This window comes from Argopecten irradians, chromosome 3 (assembly GCF_041381155.1).
Source record: "Argopecten irradians isolate NY chromosome 3, Ai_NY, whole genome shotgun sequence".
NCBI classification, from domain to species: Eukaryota; Metazoa; Mollusca; class Bivalvia; order Pectinida; family Pectinidae; genus Argopecten; species Argopecten irradians.
Window position 1 is genome coordinate 40,271,889 of NC_091136.1, and position 26,513 is coordinate 40,298,401.

At 35.3% G+C, this 26,513-nt stretch overlaps 3 protein-coding genes and 1 long non-coding RNA gene across 11 annotated transcripts; 2 read left to right on the forward strand and 2 right to left on the reverse strand.

Annotated features, from left to right (window-relative positions):
• LOC138318571 (gamma-butyrobetaine dioxygenase-like) lies at positions 1–24,586 on the forward strand. 7 transcript variants are annotated; one of them, XM_069261063.1, is made up of 15 exons: positions 1–122; positions 12,549–12,691; positions 12,909–12,991; positions 13,519–13,631; positions 14,710–14,837; positions 15,653–15,771; positions 15,953–16,014; positions 16,199–16,274; positions 16,882–16,926; positions 17,478–17,602; positions 18,795–18,996; positions 19,305–19,358; positions 19,608–19,676; positions 22,018–22,122; positions 22,546–24,586. In XM_069261063.1, coding segments are annotated over exons 1-15 (1,434 nt in total). In that variant the 5' UTR covers positions 1–120; the 3' UTR covers positions 22,654–24,586. The 7 variants fall into 7 exon arrangements, with proteins under 7 accessions (XP_069117164.1, XP_069117167.1, XP_069117168.1 ...); XM_069261066.1 differs by lacking the exon at positions 1–122 and adding an exon at positions 8,411–8,557; XM_069261067.1 differs by lacking the exon at positions 1–122 and adding an exon at positions 9,890–11,201.
• Positions 2,518–3,726, forward strand: LOC138320149 (uncharacterized; the record flags this gene model as incomplete). Its single annotated transcript, XM_069263202.1, has 1 exon — positions 2,518–3,726. A coding segment is annotated over one exon (1,209 nt), but the record flags the coding sequence as incomplete, so codon positions are not given.
• Positions 3,714–8,011, reverse strand: LOC138318572 (uncharacterized). 2 transcript variants are annotated; one of them, XM_069261068.1, is made up of 7 exons: positions 7,821–8,011; positions 7,185–7,360; positions 6,755–6,900; positions 6,282–6,501; positions 5,836–6,029; positions 5,548–5,616; positions 3,714–5,000 (listed from the first exon to the last, which is right to left on the reverse strand). In XM_069261068.1, the coding sequence occupies exons 1-7, from the start codon at positions 7,922–7,924 to the stop codon at positions 4,353–4,355; spliced, it is 1,557 nt and encodes a 518-aa protein (XP_069117169.1). In that variant the 5' UTR covers positions 7,925–8,011; the 3' UTR covers positions 3,714–4,352. The 2 variants fall into 2 exon arrangements, with proteins under 2 accessions (XP_069117169.1, XP_069117170.1); XM_069261069.1 differs by lacking the exon at positions 7,185–7,360 and having other exon boundaries at positions 7,821–7,973.
• On the reverse strand, positions 8,230–9,437 carry LOC138318576 (uncharacterized). Its single transcript, XR_011207888.1, has 2 exons — positions 9,302–9,437; positions 8,230–8,549 (listed from the first exon to the last, which is right to left on the reverse strand). It is a non-coding gene; the product is annotated as an uncharacterized lncRNA (long non-coding RNA).
• Positions 24,587–26,513: the final 1,927 nt, after the last annotated feature.

A 26,513-nucleotide genomic window follows, 5' to 3' on the forward strand; every position in this document is an offset into this window, starting at 1 on the left:
TCGCGCATGCGCAATGCGCCACAGGTCACACTTGAAAACGGTCACAAATGAAAATGCCACACCTGTCTAGATGGCTGATTCTGTTGAGAGGTCCTATCAACGTTGACGCAGTAGGTCTTCATGTATGTATGCTAAACTATTGTCATTTGATTTAAGAAAATTTGGAATATATTTGAAATAACCGTAAGTTACAGGAAGTGTTACTATATCTCTGTCTAAATGCCTTAGATTTGTTGACCAGGTGCTATATATATAGATATTTAGCACGCTGGTAAGTCACAGCACAGGCGCTTCGTCTGCTTCTGGTTTTGGAAAAAAATATAATAGCCTAAGCAGTGTTCAATCTACGATTATTTTTCTTGGGTCTTTTTCCATGGTTTTTGTGAAAACAATGGTCCAACAGTGTTATAGATACCCATTCCCAGAAATTTCATGGGTCCTTATAAAATGGTTTCCACCGCGCAAATTTTGACCCACAGGCGGCGCTGTTGTATTAGGGGGTAGAACTCTTCTAAACGGAGGCGAGAAAAGGTCTCCGGACTTGCATCCACGGACGTTTCCGGTATAGGTATTTCAATGTCATTGTTTCTATCCACTTTCCTCATTGTTATAATGGTTAAATACTGTTGTGTACCTAGTTGTACAGCAAGCGGAGGACATAAGTTCCCTCGAGATCCAAGTTTGCAGCTAAAATGGAGAGTCGCTATTAAGAGAGCAGACCGGGATACCAAGGGGCTGTGGTCCCCTTCACCGGATGACGTCGTATGCAGGGCACATTTTCTTCCTTGCGATTATAAGGAAACACTATTAGGTACGACGCACAGAATATTTTTACCTTTCTATTCTTTTTTAAAAGTTACATTTGGCATTACAAAAAATTCAATACTCACACTATACAAAAAGTACAATATCGGCTGAATATATGTACACCTGTCTGTGTGTAGAACAACTAGTGCAAATTAAAATACAGGTGGATCTACTGATATACCGTACATTATAATACACTACAGAAAAGAAAAAAAATACAACAAGATTGGAGACAAGTGAATAATTTATTTATACCACGGGGCACACAATTCAATTAAAATGAGGGTTCAGATACATACACACAAATTTTGTAAATGCACAAAATATATACTGTAAGAAATGACTGTACAATACTAGCATTACTAGGTATATTGTCCAAGATGTACAATAATGTACATATTTGTATATATTAAAGTTAATGTTTGAAACAAGGCTTATTGCCAATATCTGAAATGCAATTGCAGTGTATTTTATATATCAATTGATGTATAAGAATGTATTGTCACTCAGTCTCACACATCTCGGATCTTACTGTACATGTAGATAACTGTAATGAAATGACATATTTCATAATACACACATCTACTGCAAGATATGGTATGGATCTGTTAAATATAAAGAATAAATCACTCTTCAAATTTTACTTACTAACAAGTTTTGTTATATGGTATGTTGTTATTTTTGTTCTCGTTGCTTTGTGTGTTTTTCTTTCTTTTTTTTCAGAGACATCAACAAATAAGAAAAGGAGACTGGTTGACCAAAATTTGAATAAGTATAAAAATGTCAGATTAGAGAGATGGATGTATTGACTGTTATTATACCAGGGTAGTCAAAATAAGATATACTTAATCTGTACATACATGCAAAACAGGTATTACAGGTACATGACAAAAGAGAACTAGATTCTATATCACAAAAAATCAATCAAGAGCTGAATTTCAACATCAAGCGGAAGTTATGGAATGAAATATTATTCATAGTATATGGGAAGCACGGAAAATTATGGTCAACATTTTCATCGGACATAGAAAATATGTCACTTAACAAACCTTTTTATTGCTTAATGAAACCAGCAATATTTAATTGTTTCAAATTTTAAAACCTTACATTTGCCATATACAGAATAGACGTGGCATTAACATTTTATATCACATCATCATGTACAAAAACATCAATAATGTTTTAAGTGTATGTACCTGTGTGACATCATTATCAATATATGGTTTCCTCAAAGTCATAAGAAGGAAAATTATATAATTTCTGATTTTTTATTGAATTTCATTAATAATTTTAGTATTGTTTACATATTTGTTATATCATCTTATGATAATTCAAATTTGCTTGTAACAAGCAATTTCATTTGATTAAAAATTACTTTATCTGCCCATAAAGGAAAAAAGTGGCATCACCGTTTGTAACATAGCTTCTGATTTGCTGATAAAACAGCATAATGATTTCATAGAAAAAAGTCTCGAAATGGATTCAGAATTTTGAATAGATTATCTTTCATAAATTGAATTATAAGGGTAAATTTAAGTATATTTTTTATTTGTTATGGAAATATAACACAAAAATCTGAGTGTACTCTCATTATAAACCGTTTCAGGATTTATAAGGAGCACACTCAGATCTTTGTGTCATATCTTCATAACATAAAAAAAGTATTCCTTAAATAGACGGTATTGTTGTTTGCATTTTGTTTAATTGTTTCATGATATTTCAGGGGAACGTGGGCGCCTTAAGGACGGAGTAGTGCCCTCAGTTTTCCCTTTCAGGGCAACACCTAGGCCTGTAGCTGATTCTCCAAGAGATAAACGTCAACTAAGGAGAAACAAGGGAGACAACCCCCCAGAGCACAGTACTATTTTGGACAGAGTTATCTTCACTGATATACAAGAGGAGGTAGAGGTGGCATCAGGGAACATTGATGAAGTCTTGGCAACTACAGCAGTACCATGTGATGACTTGGCAACAGGTACCAGTGTCAGTACGACTGGAACTCAGTGTAACTTTTTAGGAGACTGCAGTATACAAAACTATATGAACAATCCAAAAGGAGTTCAGTATTGGACTGGGTTTTCAGATTTCAATCATTTCATGTTTGTTTTTCGTTGTCTGGGTCCTGCTGCTAACGATCTTTCGTATAAATGTACATCTCTGTCAGCAGAAAATCAGTTCTTTTTGACTATGATTAAACTGCGCCAAGGATCGGAGGATTTTGAGCTTTCAGAAAAATTCAATATAAGTGAAACAACTGTTTCTAAAGTTATTATCACATGGATTAATTTTATGTATTTCCAGTTGAAAGAATTACCTATATGGCCAGCACGAGACACTGTTACTGAGCATATGCCAGTTGATTTCAAAAAAAAATTTCAAAGTACTAGAGTGATACTGGATGCTACAGAGGTTCCTATTCAAAAGCCTTCGAATGTACAGGCTCAAAGTTTATCTTGGTCCAGTTACAAACACAAAAATACTGTCAAAACTATGATAGGGTGTACACCTCGTGGTGCAGTATCATATGTAAGTCAGTCATTTGGAGGATCTGCAAGTGATCGACAGATCATTGAGAGCTCTATATTGCTCGATCCGAACAATAAAATGTTTGAATCAGGAGACAGCATAATGGCGGATAGGGGTATTATGGTCCAGGACCTGTTTGCTGCACAGGATGTGCACGTAAATACCCCCTCCATGCTGAAAGGAAAGTCACAGCTTGAGCCAGAAGAAGTAGTGAGGGATAGGAGAATTGCTTCTAAAAGAATTCATGTAGAAAGGGTGATTGGTCTTGCCAAAAGATATAAAATTATTGGTTTACCACTTTCTGCCAGCAAACTAAAACTGGCATCACGCATTATTTATATATGTTTTTCACTGCTTAATTTCAGAGCCCCTTTGGTTAACAAAAATGCATAGCACTTTTTTACAATACTGTATTGCAATGAATGCAATTACTAAATCACTTATACTTCATATCAAAAATATTTATCAAGTTTACTGAAACTAAATGTATGCAGACTAACATTAGCAATGTGTTTGAAAATTTAACATGTTATTGTTAGACTATAACTAATGGAGTTATTGCCCTTTGCAATAATTATCATTTTTGGATCAAAATGGTGAGCTTAATGAAAGCAGCCGAACATCAGTAAAATCTCACAATAGATTGATAATTGAAATTATCATTTGAATGTAACTCAGAAAGTTATTGCCCTTTATAGTAATGAAATTATTGCACCATGTGGACACAATAACTTGACTAAATATTCACAGATCTTATGAAACTATATGCTTAATGTAAGTTCAATGAGACTATGCTAAGGAATTAACTTGTTAGTAATTATAAAACACTATTGGTTGATGGTTGCAAGTATAATCATACTAGCTCTAACTAGCTAATTGTACCACTGTATAAAGCCATCTTTAATTTAATATAAATGATACAGTATAAATGACTTTTAAATTAGATTTTGTAGTAGTTTACATACAAAGCATGTTTTGAATGTAAAAGACACTAATAACTATCTGAAAGTCTTTGGTTTTCAAATATGGGAAGCAATGTAAGGTCTGAAATGTTTTCTATAAAATAGTTCCAACTTTGGCAAAAGACTAAACTCGCTGTACTCAGCATCAAATACAATCTTCTGAACAAACAAATCTACAAATGTGTAAACTACAAAATAACAGTACTTTGTTTTGGAGAGTAGCATCTGTCCTTGAATCTGATCATAATATTTTGATTTCATGTTTAGACACATTTGGTTTTTGTCATCATACATTAAAAATGGAAACATTTTCCCTGGCACAATAGATGATGAGCGTCCTGTATAAGGACACTTTACTTCTAAAATGGTGTTATCATCTATAATTCCATCAGGTGAAGCTCCAAGGTATGGGAAACTAGAGTTTACAAAAAGGCCTGCCTTTTTAACTGACAACTTCATAGTTTTTTCAAACATTGCAACTGCCTTTCCTTCATAATTTTTTCCATGTTCTGTTGAATTTTTGTGGAAACACTTAGTCGAAACAAGACTCTTACAGAGTTTATCCATATTTCTCCTACATGTGGCATGTGTAATATCCCCAAATCTTGATGCAGTCAACCTCCACTCTCTCTCCTCCAGCCATTTCTTACATTTTGCCTGGGATTTTGTGTGGCTCTCTAAACTCTTTGCATCTTCTTCTGAAATCTGCAGTAGAATTAGGTATTGGTATAAAAAATTTAATCTGTTGTTTTAATAAAAAAAATATGTTTTGGTGTAGTGGTTATTCCACACGTCTTTCACCTAGTCGTCCAGGGTTTGATCCCCGACATGAACGTGAAAAGATCAAGGGTCACCTGCCCAATCACATGAGTTTTCTCCATACAACAGTTTTCTCCCACTCTCTTGCTTACATATTTGCCTTGAAAAGTGATTTGTATTTATAAGTTACTTAACTTGTTTCGCAATCAATGTAAAGTTAATACAGTTTATTTTTATTGTTATATTGTCCGTCCCATCATATCGCTTTAACCTGGGATACTGGGCTTCGAGTTAAAGCAAATGAATGACCTTGAATTTCATCTAAAGTGAATGGGGTCAAATCCCTACACCAGTATACATTATCTATGTCTACCTTTTAGATGCCAAAATGGTTTCCCATCTTAAATGAAAGACAGGCACCTTTCATTCTTTAGTTATAAGTATGAATGAATAAAAATACATGTACTATCAATATATACATGTATTGTAATACCTTTGTTGCTTTGTCAACTAAATATTCGGTGAATGGGAGTTCCAGATAATCATGATCCAGAGCCGCTGTCTGTAAAACAATAAAAAAAAAATAACCAATGATTTTTTGTTGTATGACACATAACAATTTATGATTGTTAAAAGGAAGTCATTTTATGAATTTAATAATCTTCATGTGAATTGTGATTTCAAAAATTTGGTAATATTTAAAGAGTTGCTGCAATACATCTCTGTTTATCTTCCTTTTCATGAAAATCACAAGTAACTTACAATGCTACCAATTAAATACCTGTATATCCGCAGATGGATGAAGAAATCTCATCGCCATATCCTGAGAATACTGGTTACAATGGTTCACCATCATATTTCTGACAAAGTCAGGGTAGCCAGGGTTATTACGGTACTTATGAGGACGAGGATCTTCCAATACATCATCACAAAACTTCCGTTTTGTTGGTATTTCTTCCACAGGCACTGGCTTGCCTAAATAAAACATTTTAAATGTATCATTATAAATTCCATATCAATGATAAAAACAAAATAAAATAATTATGCCCTGTTTTTATAAAAAAAAACATTTGTAAATTTACGAACAGAAATTACACCATATTTGCTACAACCTACTGCATCCTACATGGATAGTAGGTGTGTCCAGATTTTAAATTCATTATTAATTATTCAGATGCAATTGCATATACATGTGCACTGTATAATTATTTTTGCAAATATACTTGCCATCATATGTTGACTTAGGCTTGTGAAAGCTTTGAAGATTTTCTGTACAAGACTTTTGCACTCTTAAAGAACCTTTTTCAATGAACTCTTCAAGCATAAGCAGCACCGATGCAATGTGCTTGCAGGTTCCATGTGGCCCCTTGCCAGCTGGACATTCACAAGCCGAGTTGATAGGGTCGCCAGTTGTCTCATTCAGACTAATTTTGTAATTATAGGATACCTTTTAAAATGTAAATTGAAACTAATTAGATACATGAATATACAATTATACATGTATGTGTATGGTTTGTTTTACACTAATATAATGACTTGAGAGGAAAATCAGTTCAATGGAATTTATAAGGTGTGTCTAAGACCACTTTATCAAACCAGTGTATGAATTCCATTTATTTTCGAATTATTTGGTCACTTAAAAAATTCATAATTACAATATGAAAATTATTAAAAACAAATGATTCATATATGTGTATTACCTTATTTTTCATAGCAGCTCCAACAATGCCAGTAAGGAAAATATGACCATCATATTTCAATAGAGAGCATGCAAGGATCCTTCCCCCCTCCAACATATCTTTCCCTTTCTGGATTGCTTTTACATCAGATGCTGCCTGTCTGTCACCTAAAGGCAAAAACATCACAAGTGGCAGCATCAATTTGAAAGAAGAAAAATTCAACAATTACATATTACAATTGAAAAAAAAATGGATATATTCCTTGCAAAGGTCAGGCTCTCCTGTTGTTTTCATGAATCTCATATTTTCACTATTTGCTCTGTATTCATGATTATATTTAATAAGGTGTTGTTATTGAGTACTAGTAATGGGATAAGTGCGGTGGGGTGAAGGGAGCAACCGACACTTGTTATAAAAAAAGAAATGATCTTTTTCAATATGGATGAAGTACCTGCCAATCTGTATATAAAATACTCCTCGATCTGCAGCCTTGTTAGTTTTGGTAGTATTATCTTGTGTTGTGGAATTAGTTGCTGGAAGCCTACTACAGGCCAAAACACATCTAAGACATCTGGCAAATCTATTGTAGAAGGCTTAAAATTTCTATTTCTGTCATATGCTTTTAATCTGTAATTAAGGCAAAATTAAAAAAAAATTGATGAAATTATAAATTGTACCATTTTGATATCCATGTAGTCTAGTCTGAATCATTTGACGATCCAATTATCTAACAAACATATCAGTAATAACATCAGAACTCCCCGGATATTACATGTGTATTACATATATGTAGACGTCAACTGTACAGTACAGTAGCACTGAAAGCACAGGTACCTGACTCGGTTTTTTAATGACATGTTCTAGTACATAATATATGAACTAGAACACGTAATTTAAAAAATGAGCCATGTACCCGTGGGCTAACGTCAATGAATGTGCGTGTTTGTTTCTAGATAATGTTGTCACTTACGTACTGCAGTACACTGTACAGCTTTAAGATATCGATGCCGCAGGGATGCAAACATTTTGTAGCGATGGTACAGCTAATCAAGAGATTATATTCAGTAAAAAATATTCATTTGTTTACCTCTCAACCAGATCCGCCTTTCTGCCATGTGTCACAGCGTTCCTTTTCCTCAATTCAGCTTTAAGCTTATGAACCGGCCAGTGATAAACACTGTCGTCCGCCATCTTGCCGATCAGCGTCAGTAACAACGTATCCGGTTTCACCCCCTAGTACACGCGCGCCACCTTGTGTTTAGTGTCGCGGCGGAAATCATTTTCTGCGAGTCCAGGACTCGGGATGCGCACGTAGATTTATCACTGAGCCTATAGTTGGGATAGTCTATTATTTTTTCCAAAACCAGAAGGAGGTACCTGTGCTCACTGACCCATGCTAGCATTGGACTACATTTTCTACAATGTCTTGACTAGTATAGGCCTACATGTAGATTAATATAGGGCCTACATGTAGATTTATAAGTGTTAAAATGTCCATTTTTATGGATGTTATTTATATCATTTTAACACACTTACTTCATTCAGAAACATTGTGTAGAAGAACAGGGAAAAATACACTGGATAATTTGTGTCAAGTGCCCAATCAGGAATCGAACCTGGGTCTTCGTTGTGAAAAACTACAGCTCAACTGACTGAGCCAAACAGAGACTGTATTTAACACTATATCCAAAACACACCTGCCACTCCTTTACACATGTTGAACTGCATGCTTCAGTAGATCAAAGTCCGTGTTTATCTTGCCATTGCATAAGACTTGTTTTTTCCCTGATAGAGATATTTGACCAGAGATCTGCATCTGTAAAGGTTTGTAGCATGCTTAAAGTCTATAAATTATAGTGTTGTATAATCGGCTAAAAATGACAATCGATCATCAGTTCAAATCAGATGACCCATCTGATCTGATAATCGCACAAAATGATTGGTTCATTATTGTAGTCAAATTGCCAATTTATGGCTACTTTTGTCTTCATTGTAAGCAGTGAAGAGAATGTTGAATGTTTTTCTTACATTTTTTTTTACTATAAAAGGTGAAAGTTATTGTAATGGAGAAATGTATGGAGGCATTCACACTGTAATTTGTGTTTTTATTGGAAAATTGTTAAAATCACAATAAGTTCCAATATTTACCCAATTAATCGATTATAAAATTTTTAATCGATTATCGGATCGGTTGAGGATCATCTAGTAGTTAATCGATTATTGCCGATCATCAATACAACACTAATAAATTATTAATTAATTTTAATTAATTATCATATATGACGAATAAATAGTTGAAACAGTACTGCATAAAGAGAGAGGTTGCATTAATTATCATTACATTTAATCTTTATTTGATATGCTGTGACCCAAATCGAAATTATTTAGGTAGCAAATGTTCATGCAGTTAAAAGATGACAATTGGAAAGGGCAGCTGTCTCGATTTTCTTGTAGATAAAAGCTTTACTCTAATTTAGTAAGTACTCCAGAAATGTAATAGACCAGTAGGGTTTTACTATGCAAACGTGTACTATAAAAGCTTGACAAACAATAAGGTGGAACAAATACCTTGAATACATTGGAATCTTCCAATGCTGGCTAATTCCATCATCGGGTGGATGGTCCTCTTTCCTCAGACGTTTTGGCGCTTAATCCACGACGTCCTCTAGAGGTGCGCTGACTTGGGTGATCAATCCCAGCCTGGAACTGACCGGCTCTTGCTGCTGCCTCGATGTCACTGCAGCATGCTGTCTGGTTGTTGCTACAGCTTAATTCTGCCTGCTGCATCACGTCTGTGTAGTGATGTCCTCCGACTCATCACCGGGTGTGTCTAGCACTGTTGCTGGTGACCACTCCATTTCTCGTCCCTCTTCCTCCAAATCCAGCCTGATGCCGCCTCTGCCTGTCTGCTCACTGCTCCTACCAACCAACTTCTTCTTTTCTGCTCCCTCGACGCCCAACAATCTCTGAGTTCTCCACTGTTACTGGCCGGGGAACTCTCGACATCCAACCTCCAATGGAAGGTACCATGTCCTTCAACCTTTTTCCTGGCAATCCTCCACGAGTTGCTGGTACTTCAGCCTCTTCCTCTCGTGTGCCTCTTCAATCCTGTCCTCCCATTGTACTGTGAGTTCCACCATAAGGACCTGCTTGGAGTTTCGGGACCACAACACAATGTCTTGGCGAAGGGGTGTTGGCACGACTTCCTCTGGAAATCCCATGCATTGGTGGATGTCGGCCCTCATCTCCCAGTTTGCTGCTGCTGTTGCTAGTATCCCACCTCCCTCCACGCTGCGCTTTTATGTAGCTCCACGTATAATGTACCTGGCTTACTGTATTATTCAAAGATGACATCATGTAGTATTCATCTTTGGAGTCGTTAGAGCTATAATACCGGTATATTGCAGCTGCTGTAACCAGTGAGGTTGATCAGTTAAGATTGTTAAAAATACACTGTGTGGATATAAACCTAAACAGTTTATCGCCTGTATTAGTTAATTTCTCTGAGATAATAAAAACTAAATTTACTCTGTGATTTTCACACTTGATAATTTCAGAGGTCTGTACCTTTCATATTGGGAAAAGGCTATTTTCTTCCATGAAATTATAAGATATGTGCAATACATATGTATATCTTAAATACTTATTTCTTAATTTGGGAAAATATTAAAACCAAAGTAGGAAAATACAGTAATATTTTTTAATGGGAAAGAATCTTTATTCGGTCTCAAATGCACTCAAAAAGTCACCCTTTCTTGATGCAAAATACCTTGGTAAGTAGGTATTCCTCTTCTTATGGTTTTGGCCATGCTCGGACTTGGACCCGATTATTATATATGTGGCTTTTTAGTGAGTGGAGTACAGGGGCATGAGAGGGGTTATTCAATATTGACAGAGCTACTGGTATATATATACATGTATTTGTTTATTTTTTATAGGACAAGGAAGTAATTCCAACCGTGTGGACAAAAAAAAAAAAAAATTGTCAAATTTTCCAGGCGATCTGCCCCTTTATCAAGATATACAAAACGAACACAATTACATAATGTGATACGAACAGTGTTTATTTCTTAAGGATGCATATGGCTAAGCACATGTGTTAACTGGTTATAAAGACCTCCAAGGATGTCAACTGTATATGGGATATGTGCCTTGAAGTTTAGTGTTGTGCTTTGTAAAGTATTGCTGGTCCCACTAGGAGATTCCATTGTGGAATTATGTGCAGAAAAAAAAGAGTACTTGTACGCGTCCTTGGTAGATGTGCATTGGTTGTATGTGGGTGTGCATGTCTAGTTCTGTTGTCTGTTCTGATTAGGTGTTGACAATGACTTGTTTGTGTATGAATTGTGGTAAACTTGAGCCAATCACATCTGATGGCCCAGATATATTGCGATGTACAGTGAGTGTGAAAGGGGCTCTGAGTGTGAGGAAACCTGAGTGCTTGGAGAAAACCCACATGATCGGGCAGGTGACCACTGAAATTTTCACATCCATATGGCTTAACCACTACACCACCTTATACCTGTCAGGCATCCTCTATACTCCAGGGTTTTCAATCACTTACGATCTCTACACCCCTATACTTTCTCCTAGTAAAATTGAAGGCAGCTCAGCAGTAAACATTTGACAGGCCAAGAAAGATTTCCTTTGAAGATTACAGAGAGAGGGATGCCAACATCAAAGCCACATAGTGTACGGTTATGCGGCTCTTTTGATGTACTTCAAAGGACTCAATTACCTGTTCTACTCTGTTGCCTACAGTTTTACTATGAGATAGTCCAGGATGTGTATAGATCGTAAGTGATCAGAACCCCTGGAATATCTAGGATGCCTGTCAGGTAATATACGGCAATGCTAACTTTTTTCTTTAATGTCACTTGTTTTGGTTTGTTTGATTAAATTAATGTCCTATTAACAGCCAGGATCATATTTGTAAAGACGGCTTCCATGTGTGCAGTGTGTTGCATGTATGAAGTGCATTGTACATGTTTTGGGAGACTGCAGTATATTCATGTTGTGCCTTCTTGTCTAATGAAATTCTTGCCCTTATTACAGTGCTTTATCTCTGAAGCATGCCACCAAAGACACCAAGCAACACACCCCACCAAGTCACATTATACTGACAACGGGTGACCCAGTTGTTCCACTCCCTTAATGCTTATTGCTGAGCAGGAGCAAAACTACAAATTTTATACTATGTGTATGTGTCTCAGCCAGGGGACAGAACCCATAGCCTACTTCACAGGGGAGGGAGCTCAACCAAAGGCCAAAAGTGTGAAGGTGTCAAGGGAGGTGTTAGGAAGAAGAAAGTTAGTAAGGAAGAGCTAGAATAGATTTAGATCTTAAATTTAGTCGCCTTTTACAATCATGCAATAACGGCAGCAGGTACAATTCTATCACCCTACTGACAGGGTAAGTAATTTGATATGTTTAATATCATGCTATGTTGAGTCCAGATCACTATTAGAATTATTTAAAGATTTTGATGAGTTCCGGTTCAAAGGGATACAAAGTGTTCACAAAATTTAGGTGAGTCCCACAGGAAAATCAAGAATGGTGTTGGTAAGTTCTGTAAATCACTGGCTTGAAGGCCATAATAAATGTAACCATTCACCTAATGGTGCATGCAGCAGTATCTACATTAGGTAACAGATACATTACACCTGGAATTCATGACCTTGAGATGGATGGATAATGATAAAAGGTAGAACACTTCATTAGATCACTATGGTACCACAATGGTCAATGCACCAGATTTAATCAGCCCCGTCATGGAAGAACATATAACACACACAGTAACATTTATATTTTACAGGTCACACAGCATGGCTTTGACTTGCAAGACTTGCTGTCCTCGGCTATTGAACAGATGCCTTAATACAATCTGCTCATCGTCACGACTAGAACCATGGGGGTCAAAGGTCACTCAAGGTCACAAAGTGGCATGTAGGGGCATAGGTATGATAAACTTTAAAAAATCAGTAAGTTGGATGAAAAGCATTGACACAAATATATACAGTGTCAAAATGTAATTATTTTTTTTTGCTTTCACTTTTTTCATTAGGTAATTTTTCGATCTATTGAATATTCAAATTTCACCAGCATCAGCATGCATCAAGTAAAATAAATACCTTGATAACATACTTTTATATTTATGAATATTTGTTTTTTTCAGCCTCACTGTCACCACAGTTAAAGTTACAAAGATGGAAAGTGAACAAAGCTGATCATGTTGCTACAAGGAATGTTGCCACAATGGTGAGACCTCGTTTTTAACTCCCAGTAATGGTAGCACCAAAAAAATCATCAGTTGGTGGCCTACTGATCCTTAATGCCAAGTCGAGTATATGTCTAAACAATAGTTCAGAGGCAAAGTGGAAGACCCAACATGCTTAGAATACAAAATTTCCTTATTCCTTTGTAGCTTTATTATTTTAGTCTTATTGCCTGAAAATGAAAATAAAATCAGATGCCCATCTTTTTTTTGGCATCTGTAAGTACTTCCTTTAGGGACACCTTGTTGTTACAGATATTTTCCTTGGATATTTTTAAAGATTTTTTTTCTCAGAGTACAAATCATTGGATGAAAGGTGTTAGTTCAGATTACATAGGTGATCCCAACTTTGCAAGCCAAGACAATACTCTCCCCAATGAATACCCTTCACTAGCAAAGTTGGGAGTGATTCTATAGCGCACAATTGCTGAAATGTCCTGGCGAGCAATACAAGACTTGTGGGAAGTTTGCTTGTTTATTCATGATTTTGTTTTGTTTATCGTTTATGTAGCGCCCATCAGTGGGATCTTCACCAGCAGAATTTGCAGATTCACAGACAGAAATATTCCTTGATAACAACGGACGTGAGGTTGTCTTTCAGGGGTTGGACAGCAGGGAATTAAGGTAGATTACAAAAGTAAATATTTAATCAACTTGTAACATATTCATTACTTTTGAAAATTGATTCTTTTTGTATGATTTATATTTTGACCTCTTTAAAAAAAGCAAAAGATTTCTGTGCTATTTTCTTTCACCTGAAGAATCATACTATCTGTCTTCTAGTAAATTGGAAAATGGACAATTGTGATTAAACTTTTGGACATATGTTCATTTGAAACATATGTTGAAGATGTGAGAGCACTCACAGAAGTGCTCAGCAACAAATAGGCAACTCTTTTTTTTCTTTTTTACTATTATCTACCTACAGAAATAAATAAATTTTGAACTGGTATATATCCATGCTCAACTAAACTACTGATAACAGTTAGATTACAACTCCCTTAATTGTCCTGAGTATGGGAAAAAAAACAATAGATCATTATAATTAGGGCCCCGCATCGAGATGCGGGTGCCCTATAGTAATCAGGTTGTCCGTCCGTCCGTCCGTCCGTCCGTCCGTCTGGCCGTTTTTTTTCTTTTGCACATTAATGATGGAAGGGAGTGGAGTATTTTCCCCATATTTTACATGATGATTCCCCATCCATCCTAGATCTGCTTGGTAATTTTTCAGGCTGAAATTAAATTTAAAAATCGGCCATCTTGGATTTTAACATTTAAAAAAATCACAATGTTATTGCTCTTAACTGATAAACATTTTGTTATAACATTATGATGCAAAGTTGTTCAGAATTAAACAAGGAGTTGACTGTCCAAAGGTAAGGTCATGGGCTAAGGTTACTAAGTCAAAGGTCAAGGTCAAATTTATTTGAGTTAATTGTATGCTCTTAATGTAATGTTAGCTTGGAATCAGGATTCAAGTTAAATACTTGGAAGACTTTTTCCAAAGAATTATAATAATGTACCATCATCGGTTTCCCAATTAATGTTGACATTAATTATTTATTAGCAACATATAGCTAACACGGAAGAATTCGTTGTCAAAATACTACTTTTCCACTTAAGCACGTCAGACACATAGCGGGGCCCTTTCTGACGTGTCAGTGTTCTAGTTTTGTCTGTAAATATGATTTTAACATTGCAGATTCCATGCAGTGTGGTTACGGTATAACTGCCAATGTTCAGACTGTATCCAGCCTCATTCTGGTCAACGCTTGCTAGAGTCCTGTCACATCAACTCAGACACAACTATAGAAACAGCTTATATGAACGGTGGGTTTCCATTTTATTGTAAGAGAAAAACAAGACCTCATTTTTCTGAGATTGTATTGAAACAGAGATATTTCTAAACATTTTTTCAGGTTGGAAAGCATGGGTTATGTGATAACTTTTGGTACAAAAACAATAAATATTAATGTGTGACTTTTCAATCACAAGTATAATGTGTTTATTGTCAGCTTCATTAGACAAATGACCAGGCAGCATGAATACACAAAGATGTAAAAATGTACAAGTTGTCTTTGAAAGGAAAGTCAAAGTCAGTATTAGATAATAATTTCGGCACTGTTGATCATTTCATGAAACATAGATAATTTGTCTGCCTCTCGTTCACGCCTCATCATATAATTTGTTTTTAAAGTTGGGATATGAATTCCACAAATTTCCTTATTACCATATACATACACTGGTTTACAATGATTTTCACACCAAAGTCTATAAAAGTGGTAGTTTATGCTTCTGCTTAGGGCTCAGCATACCAGGAGTAGGACGACTGGTTTGTCCGTTGTCAGTATAATGTGACCGGATGGGATGTGTTGCTTGGTGTCTTCGGCTGCATGCTTCAGTGATATAGCACTATAAAAACGGCAACAGTTCCACTATACAGGAAGACATAACACAAACATACCGCAGTCTCCCAAAACATGCACCTTGCACTACACACATGCTACACACCGCATACATGGGAAGCCGTCCTTACATGACCCTGGCTGTTAATAGGATGCTAATTAATCAAACAAACAATCAAACAAACAAACAAACAAATCACATTGATAATTAGATATAATGATATTATGCTTTATATTCAGAAGACAGAACAGAGTTACACATCAAATGGGCCGACAGCCAACATCAAGGACATGTTAGATTGGACTTCCTACAAAAGCACAGTTACCATGAAGCTCGGGAACTGGTGTCTCGCGACCAGGTCAGTTAAATGCATTTTAGTTTCATAATTCATGTGTCCTATCTTCATGATATTCTTTTCATGCGAAATGACTTCAGTGATATATTCCTCTTGTTGTAAAGCCTAAACATTTTAAAGCACAACAGTATAGACACATGCTGTTAAGATTGCAGATCTTCTATCTTATGTAATACTTTTGTAGGAGAGTCGATTGCCAAGTATAAGTTACGAGGAGGTGATCAGTGGGGACAAAGGGCTCCTCAGGTAGGTTACACTGTCAAGGGCTACTTTATAGCGCTTTAAATTTGCGGGGTCAATATTTCATGGTTTCTTCTATTGGACATATTCGGGGAGGTCAAATTTCATGATTCACTGATTCCTGTAAATCATTACTTTACACATAACTATTATTCTGAGGTCATCAATAAATCTGTTGTTTTTGTTGTAGGTGGTTACAACATATCAACCAAGACGGCATGTGTCTGGTCAAAGGGGCACCAACAGAAATGACCACTTTGATGGAGGTTAGCACATTTAATAGATTTACAAAAAACATTAAGAGATAGAACAGGTATGTGAGAGAAATTTTACACTGAAAATTGTTCATACTGATAATTTTAAACTGAAAATTGTTCATACTGATATTGTATATGACCAAGGGCCTTTAGGTGTATGTGGAACAACCAGTTGAACCATTTGTAAAAGTAATAATTTCAAGAATAAATCAACAGGTATGGCATTATTTTCCAAACAAAAACTAATTCCAACCATATACAGTATAAGATGAAATTTTCATTTTGTAGACACTTTTGTGGTTTCTTGGTAGCTGTTTAACAGTGAATATAAAAATGGTTTATTGATTACCCTGTCAAAAAAATTGACTATGAGTATATTCCTACCCATGAAAGGAGGATTGTGGTGTAGGCTTGCTGTGTAGGATTTTCTTTATCAGCGTTTTAAGAACTTTTAGAATTTCTCCAAACTTTAAAATAAAAGAAAAAGAAATCAATTGATTCTCAGTTAACTGTCTATGGAGAGACCAACAACTTCAATACAAACTTTCCTGTTGGTAGTTAATTGCTATTGTTTCAAGCAATGGCATTGACAGTTTGAATGTTTGTCTTCCTACAGCTGGTTGAGAGGGTAGCCCCAGTCCAGACAACCATCTATGGAAAGGTAGGTGTTACTTATTACATGTTTCAGTCATGTGAAAGTATCATGCAGTGTAGTCTAAGTTTACTTTATTCTTATGACAAGACTTGAACAATGTGGCAGGTAGATATCTTGTAAAGTCTTAGTTTCCACTGACCTTGGCACCAGGCGTAGACAATCTGACAAGCAATTGTCAGTTCAGATGAAACTTTATCATTTTACCATATTAACAACAAGTAATTTTATTGAACAAAATTTATATTTAAAAGTACAAGAGGATAAAACATCAAGCAAAGCATATGTCTTCTCCTAAACTTGAGAAATGAGCTGTATAATATTCTTGGAGTGGAAAATGCTGTACATAACAGAATTTCATTGATATCTAGTGCTCTTAAATTAGAAACAAGTTTATTCAACAAGCATGGAATCAATTTTAAAAAAAAATCACTAAATATCAAAATAAGCATATACAGGCTGTCAATTATTCAAAATAATTTATTGCATGATGGTTATAAACTGTCACTACTTTCTTTAACTGGCATGTACAACAATGACTGTTTTGGGGTCTTTATTAGTTATTTGGAGTTGAGAGCACCCCTAACCCCATCAATGTGGCTTACACATCAGTGAAGTTAGACTACCACATGGATTTAGTGTACTATGAATCTCCTCCTGGACTACAGTTCCTTCACTGTATAAGGTTGGTATACCGTAATGCGATGTATAAAGTTGGGATCCTATTATACAATGTATAAGGTTGGTATACTGTACGTAATGTAATACAATGTATAATGTTGGTATAATACTATAATATAATGTATAAGGCTGGTACACTGTAATACAATATATAAGGTTGGTGCACTGTAATACAATGTACCGTATCAGGCTGGTATGCTGTTATACAATGTATAAGGTTGGTATACTGTAAAATAATGTATAAGGTTGGTATACTGTAATACAATGTATAAGGTTGGTATACTGTAATACAATGTATAAGGTTGGTATACTGTAATACAATGTATAAGGTATGTTTACTGTAATGCAATGTATAAGATTGGTATACTGTAATACAATGTATGAAGTTGGTATACTGTAATACAATGTATAAGATTGGTATACTGTAATACAATGTATAAAGTTGATTTACTGTAATGCAGTGTATAAAGTTGATTTACTGTAATGCAGTGTATAAAGTTGATTTACTGTAATGCAGTGTATAAAGTTGATTTACTGTAATGCAATGTATAAGGTTGTAATACAATGTATCAGGCTGGTATGCTGTTATACAATGTATAAGGTTGTGATTCAATGTATAAAGTTGGTTTGTACTGTAATACAAGGTATCATTTTACAATAAAAGTTGAATATGCTTTAGGATTGGGCGTTTTTGCTAAATAGTTATTAGCTCACCTGGTCCAAACAAATAGTTGGGCTGTTCCTGAGGAATACAATGTATAAGGTTGTGATTCAATGTATAAAGTTGGTTTGTACTGTAATACAAGGTATCATTTTACAATAAAAGTTGAATATGCTTTAGGATTGGGCGTTTTTGCTAAATAGTTATTAGCTCACCTGGTCCAAACAAATAGTTGGGCTGTTCCTGGGGAGCCCTGAGGGGCAGGGTCAAAAAGTGTCCCTTGGGTCAAATTGCTTTTAACATCTTCTCTGAAAATTATGAATGGGTATTGTTCGTATTTTGTATATAGCATCCTTATGGGTTGGAGATTCAAAAATGTACAAATTGTTGGGCTAACCCTTGGGAGCCTGAGGGGTGGGGTCAAATATCTACAGCATCAACAGGGTTTCCAGCATTTTGTAGGACCTGTTTCATCAATCATATGTAATATTGTTCTATGTCTAATTTTGAAATCATATATTTACTATGATTACAGGTTCGACGATTGTGTAGTTGGGGGTGAGAATTACATGCTTAATGTTTTAGCTGTTGCCGAGCGCTTCAGACAACAGCATCCTGCAGACTTTGATATACTTACTAAAGTTCCAGCCACGTTTCAGAAAATTCACTTCGCTCGTGCTGAACCTGTAATGATGAAGTATCAACGACCCCACATCAACCTTAATCATAGGAAGGAGGTAATGAATTGGTGTCGCTGTCGTCACAGGCATTCAAAATGTTCTCATTGCTTTTGCTTCAGTGTGTTTTACGACATGATTTTCTCTGATGAAATAATGGTCCAAAATTATGAAAAAATGCAGTATTATTGCACACAATTATAGTTCCAATATGAATACTTGAGTACTTTTTCTCAAGATCTTAATTAACAGTTCAAATCATAACTTGGAAATCTTTCTGTGTTTATCATGCATGCATTACTTAAAGTGTTGAGGAAGAAAACAAATGATGAATTAAATGATGATGAAGTTGTATTTCTTTATTTTAGATAGTTAATGTGATCTGGTCTCCACAATTTGAAGGTCCTCTATCTGTACACTATGTAAGTATGTTGTAAACCATATCACTTTGACAAGATCTTAAATCATCTTATCAGTCTGCTACATGAAATCTGTTTTATAAAGGGCAGTGATAAAGTGGCTTAAGCCAGAAAAAATGGATCATAAACAGCAATGGTTAAAGGACTCCATTATCATATACTGTGCATGTAATCAAAGTTGTTGAAATTACATAATCGCTTTTGTCAGTTATTTAAAATAACTAAGGTTCTATTGGCCATTTTGATTCTCAGGATGATGTGGAGCCATATTACAGAGCATATCACAAGTTTTCTCAGGCTATAAAGAATGACAAGAACAAAGTAAGTATGTATACAATATTATATAGACCTTGTCTTTGATCTGGAGGTAGGTTTCCTTTTGTAACCTTTCCTAATAAAAGGTGTTAATGTCTAAAGGGGTCACTTAGGTCAGTATCCCACTGCTATTATTATCTCCCGAAGAGTCCGACCCTAATTTACACTTTCATTTGGGCCAACATGAGCAATTGAAGGGTAGTACAGCTGTAGATACAGAATTTCCAGTGCAGGACCTAATAGTTCCTCTTCACCAAACTCAATGAATTAACAATTAAATGATTAAAGTTCATATCTCAGTATGGTTGCCTTATTAGCCCACCATCATCAGATGGTGGGCTATTCAAATCGCCTTTCGTCCGTGGTCCGTGGCAGGCAGCCAGGCAGCCATCTTTGATTTTGATAGTTAAAGCTTGTTATGACAATTTTCTCAGAACGTACTGAATGGATAATTCTCAAATTTCATATGTAGGGTTTCCCTAGGGCCCTAGTTGTGCATATTACATTTTGGGACCAATCGGTCAACAAGATGGCCGCCAGGCAGCCATCTTTGATTTTGATAATTAAAGTTTCTTATTGCTATTTCTCAGAAAGCACTGAATGGATCATTTTAAGATTTCATATGTAGGTTCCACTAGGGCCCTAGTTGTGCATATTGTCTTTTGGGACCGATTGGTCAACAAGATGGCCGTCAGGCAGCCATCTTGAATTCTGATAGTTAAAGTTTATTATTGCTATTTCTCAGATAGTACTGAAGGGATCTACCGTATTCGACAAAATAAGCGCCCATGTCCCTAAAAGCGCCCCTCCCCTTTTTGAGGCCTCAATTTTAATTTCCCAAGCATAAATAAAGACCAAAACTAAATAAAAGGGTATAGATTTGCAATAATTTTGAATTATAAGCACCTTTTCATTTTTATCATTTTTTAAGCGCCCTGGGCGCTTATTGGGTTGAATACGGTATCTCTAATTTCATATATAAGTTCCTCTTGGGCCCTACTTGTGCGTATTGCCTTTTTGGACAGATCGGTCAACAAGATGTCTGCCAGGCAGCCATCTTGGATTTGAAAATTAAAGTTTGTTATTGCTATTTCTCAGAAAGTACTGGAGGGATCTATCTCAAAATTTCATATACATATAGGTTCCCATAGGGCCCTAGTTGTGCATATTGTCTTTATGGACAGATCGGTCAACAAGATAGCTGCCATTTCTCAGAAAGTACTGAAGGGATCTGTCTCAAATTTCATATGTAGTATGTTTGAAAAAAGTTTGAAAAGCAGAGAAAAGATCCCTCTTTCCATTGTCAGACATAGATCATTCTTTGGTGGGCGCCAAGATCCCGCTAAGATCTCTTGTAGTTATATACTATCTGATTTTTCCAAACTTTATCAAGTCTATTTTTAGCTCGCCTATGCGAAGAATAGGGGAAGCTAATGTTATCACCCCGGCGTCGGCGTTGGCGTCCCATTTCACGTTAAAATTTTTTGAGCAAGTTTCTGTTTCGTCAATTGTTTAAGCTTAAGTCATCATAAATGTTTACGATTTTATTTTCCTAATGTGTATGGATGCTGAACATGATAATGCAACCAATTTAGGGCCCTTTAGGGGTTTTTTGAGTCTGTTAATTTGTCATATTTCCATGTTAAAGTTTTTGAGCAAGTTTCTATTTTGTCTATTGTTTAAGCTTAAGTCATCATAAATGTTTACGATTTTATTTTCCTAATATGTATGGATGCTGAACGTGATAATGCAACCAATTTAGGGCCCTTTAGGGGTTTTTTGAGTCTGTTAATTTGTCATATTTCCATGTTAAATTTGGCAAAATAATATAGACTGAGGGCACTGCTTGATATTTTTAAATAGTAAATACTTGAACATCAACTTCTTCTGAATAGGCGAGCTTTGCTGTTTTCCAACAGCTCTTGTTTAAATGATAGTATTGGGTGTTTATACTGAATCTTCAGGTTGACTATTTCACACCTCTACTGTTCTTATTGTCAAACAGTAGCAGTGTTAGTGTCGTCGATTGCTGTGGGAAGATCATGGTTACGTTTCCTCTGCTTCTTTATGTAGTCGCCTCTTCTTTCCATAATTTTAGTTATGCACATGTCTCATCATAAATGCCATTTGTTATTTTGAAAAGTTCAATAATATGTCCCCTCTAATTCTTCAATATGACACCGTTCACATGAGTCTTTCTGTTTAAGGTAGATTGCTCCCACAAAACATGTATATGTTTGGTATAAATTGTTTTAAAAAGAACCTTATAAAATGTTTGATAATGAATGGCTACAATTTGTATAATATGTTTTTAACTTGTTAGTTGTAAGATTTTCCTTATTTGTAGATACAACTGAGGTTGAACCCTGGAGAGATTTTGTCGTTTAATAACAGAACAATCCTACATGCCAGGGAATCTTTTCAACTTAATGGAGGAGTACGCAAGCTCCAGGTAAATTAACCTTATAAGTACTTCACTGAGGGATCTGATACCTCATGTAAATCAGCAGTGTTTTGTGAAAACCATTGAAGAAGTTAACAATGGAATACATTATCTCCAAATGATACATACTACATGGTATTGGTAGACCTAAATTTTGAAGTATATCTTGGAAATATTTTGCAAGTTTGGTCCATTCATTCAATTTTGGATACCTTTTCAATTGTAGATATTATTTTCCATTGTAAAGTGATACTTGTATTGGAATATTATTTTTAGCTTGGCCCTAATAGAGAAAATTCCTTTAAATCTTTTCTCGTTGAATTGTAGTTTTCCGCCATAATTATTACAATATCCATTGAAGGATACAGGCCCACTGGACCTCTTGTTCATGGTTTAAAAAAATAAAACGCTCCAATTAAAACTTGTTAACAGGGTTGTTACCTTAACATAGACGAGTATAAATCCAAGTTAGCAGTTCTTGCCCACCTCCATGGAGAAGAGGAGCAGTTGAAACATGTCGGCAATCAGTGCTGGTTCTGAGATACACTGCTGAAGTGACGAGGAATGCAATGCTTTCTGAATGCAATAATTGGCATAACTATGAGAAATTATAAACTTTTATATAAGTGTGTTTCAATGTATATGTATTTTATTTTTTAGATTAAACATACAAATTGTGTTGTGTAATAGGCAAAGCCTATGATTATAAAATGTTACTTCTTTCTTGTTTATATACAATGTATGCATATGATGTCTAGGAGATAGGGAGAGAAAAAGTATAAATACCATTTAAATACATTGTAGTTGAATGGTTTCATGAGAATAATGTTTTTGTTATGTCTCTGGTAATTGCTTTAATTGTGAACAATTGATCAGGGAAATATTGAGAATTGAGTGAATACCCTTGTAGTTTGGTAATAGAATGCAGAGCTTTAAAGCACCAATATGATTTTTAAGATCAAAATACTGAGCTTTACAATTCATCATAATAACCAGCTATACAATGTACATGAGTTTTAATGTGAATAACTGATTTGGCAATCTGACAATCAATCAGTCATGAAATGATCATAAAGATGACCGTATTATGAGTTGGTTAATAAAGTCGTTCATGTGTATTAAAGATTCATACTAATTCAATATTGTGTGATAGAAGTAGATAAGTCATTATCCATGTTATGATTTCTGTTAACCACACACATTTTGCTGGTGATAAAATGCTATTAAAAAATCACAACAACATACTACCAATAATGGTTACCATCAAGTTACTATGCAACTTTTATGACCTCATAATATATTGGTGAACTTTCACAGGAAAATCTTATACAATGTACATAACAAAGTAAAATATATTTCACCATGATAAATGTTAGGTTTCCAAAGGTCTACAGGACATTTTCTGGCAAGATTTTGTGATGGTTTTACCAGTCTCCTCCGACTACTAAATTTTAATGTGTCCACAATTTTAGACTTGGGTGAAGGATTTATAAGTGAGAAGGATCTGTCACTGTCTCTTTACACTACTAACCGAGACGCCTATGAACAGGGAATAAAAACATTTTTCTCAACAAATGCTTGTCTTATGGAGTCAAACGAAACATCAATGTAAAGTTAATTAAATTTCACAACGTTTAGTAGGTACTTGCTTAAAGGACGGGAGATTTAGAAGAAATGTCTTAAATTTTCATAAAAAAAATATGAAAGCTCATGAAATGACACCACGCTTCAAAAAGTAAGACGGTAACCCTTGCACCTGCAAGCTACATCATAATATGGGTCACTTGGGTTAATGGGTTGTATGTTGGGTATCAATTAAAAGAGTGACCTATATTTTGACCTTCGTCTGCAGGTCAGAAATGTATTTTACGAAATTGTCTTGTTTTGTGGTTTCTATTATAAAAGATATTATCAGTTATAGTAAATATTTTCAGTTTTTGTAATCTGGTTAAAATCCTTTTATTGGATAGTCAGAACAGGAAGTACATGTACAATTTACAGTACACATATAGTATTATAATATGAAATACTGGTGTAGGTGATTGTTTTGTTACTGCAACTATAATGCACAATTTAACTTACTCACTCCCTAATATCATAATCATTCATGTCATCAGAGTGAATGATTTTGAAATAAGATATATGTACAGGTGTATATTGTACCCACTATATCATAAGATGTAATGTTCATTAATGTACAGTTTATTACGAAAGGACTGTTAAATCTTTCTTTTTATATTTTTACAAGACAATGTATTGACGGTTTTAGAAGGATGTGATATATGTTATTGTTTATTTGTATATTACAGCACAGCTGTATGTAATGATATCCATATTACCATCAATACATTTTATATTATTACATTTTAAATGCCATTGCCTGTCATGCACTAAAACTGTATCTTATGATGACATAATATGTTACACTTTGTGTGTCAGGAATGAAAGATAAAAATTTAGGAAATTTAGAAAATGTCTTGTTGTTTCTAATTAATGGAAAGCAAAGAAAACAAATTTGGCACAAATAATTACAAATTTATATTTCAACAAGAGATCCCAGAGGGATCTTGGCGCCCACCATAGAATGATCTATGTCTGACAATGGAAAGAAGGATCTTTTCCATGCTGAGAATCAGCGGTGAAATCCAAGATGGCGACAGGTTGGCCATCTTGTTGACCAAATAGTCTCAAAGGTACTATGCACAACTAAAGCCCAAAGGGAAAGTACGCATGAAATATGAGAGATATCCCTTCAGTAATAGCAGACAAATAGCGATAACTATCAAAATCCAAGATGGCTGCCTGGCGGCCATCTTGTTGACCGATCAGTCCAAAAATGCATTATGCACAACTAGGGTCCTAGGGGAACCTATATATGACATTTGAGAAAGATCCCTTCAGTACTTTCTGAGAAATAGTGGTAACAAACTTTAACAATCAAAATCCGAGATGGCCGCCATCTTATTCACCGATCGGTCAAAAATGCAACATGCACAACTAGGCTCCTAGGGGAATGTACATATGACATTTGAAAAACATCCCTTCAGCACTTTCTGAGAAATACCGGTAACAAACATTAAATATCAAAATCCAAGATGGCCGCCAGTCAGCCATCTTGTTCACTGTTCGTTCCCAAAATGCAATATGCACAACTATGGTCCTAGGGGAACTTGCATATGAAATTTGAAAAATATCGCTTCAGTACTTACTGAGAAATAGCTGTAACAAACTTAAGCTATCAAAATCAAAGATGGCTGCCGGTTGGCCATGTTGTTGGGCGATCGTTCCCAAAATGCAATATGCATAACTAGGGTCCTAGGGGAACCTACATATGAATTTTGAGAACAATCCCTTCAGAGAAATAGCAGTAACAAGAATTGTTAATGGACGGACAGAAGGACCACAGGGACCTGGCACGATTTTTTTAAACTAACAGTATACATATACATATTATATAGTATCAAGGGTATGAACTCGGCGGTCGAGGAAAACGGACCTACTTGTTTAAAACCGTGATTATTTTTATAAATGGGTTCTATACAACATTGACGGATATCTTCCCTTAAAGAGAAATAATTTATCTTTCCATTGAGTGCTTGATGAACAAAATTGGCCAAGTATTGACGAAGTTATGGCTTGATATATCGGGAAATTTACGAAAAATATGCTAGGTAGACATTTCCCTGTCCGGTCGAAATGCCGTCTCGGCTCTAATGGGTACCTCAAAAACCAAGCCAAAATCACAAAATCTACGCTTGTGGTGGTAAACAGTACCCATAACTGTGTTCATCCAAAATCTCCCTTGATACTATAACATTATATATGTATACTGTTGGTTAAAATTTTTTGTGCCAGGTCCCTGTGAGAAGGACGGATGGACGACGGACCAGACGAAAGGCGATTTAAAAATTTGAAGACTGGAAATTAGAAAACATTTTGATCTGACAATTTTAATATATGTACTTTTGTTCTGACCAAAATATCATGTATTTCATAATATAAAAGTATGTGAATAAAATATGTTAATACCAAAATATCATGTATTTCATAATATAAAAGTATGTGAATAAAATATGTTAATACCAAAGCCCCCTAGCAACTTATCTCATGGAAACAAATTTTCATTCTTAAGTAACCTTGACATTTTGTCACCTTTCATTTTATTGACCTTACAACCTGAAAAGCATTCAAAGCAAGCACTCTCAGTACTAAGATTTGAAAGAAATTTGAACTTGATAAGCCAAGGAACCTTAGTGATTGCATACTAAAATCATGAGTGAATGATGCCACCTGCGACACAAAAGACCTTAACTCACACATGGTAGGTTGTAATGGGCCATTACCAACCGTTTTCATTTTAACACATTCTCTTGGCTAACAGTTAATGTTTTCCAAGATAC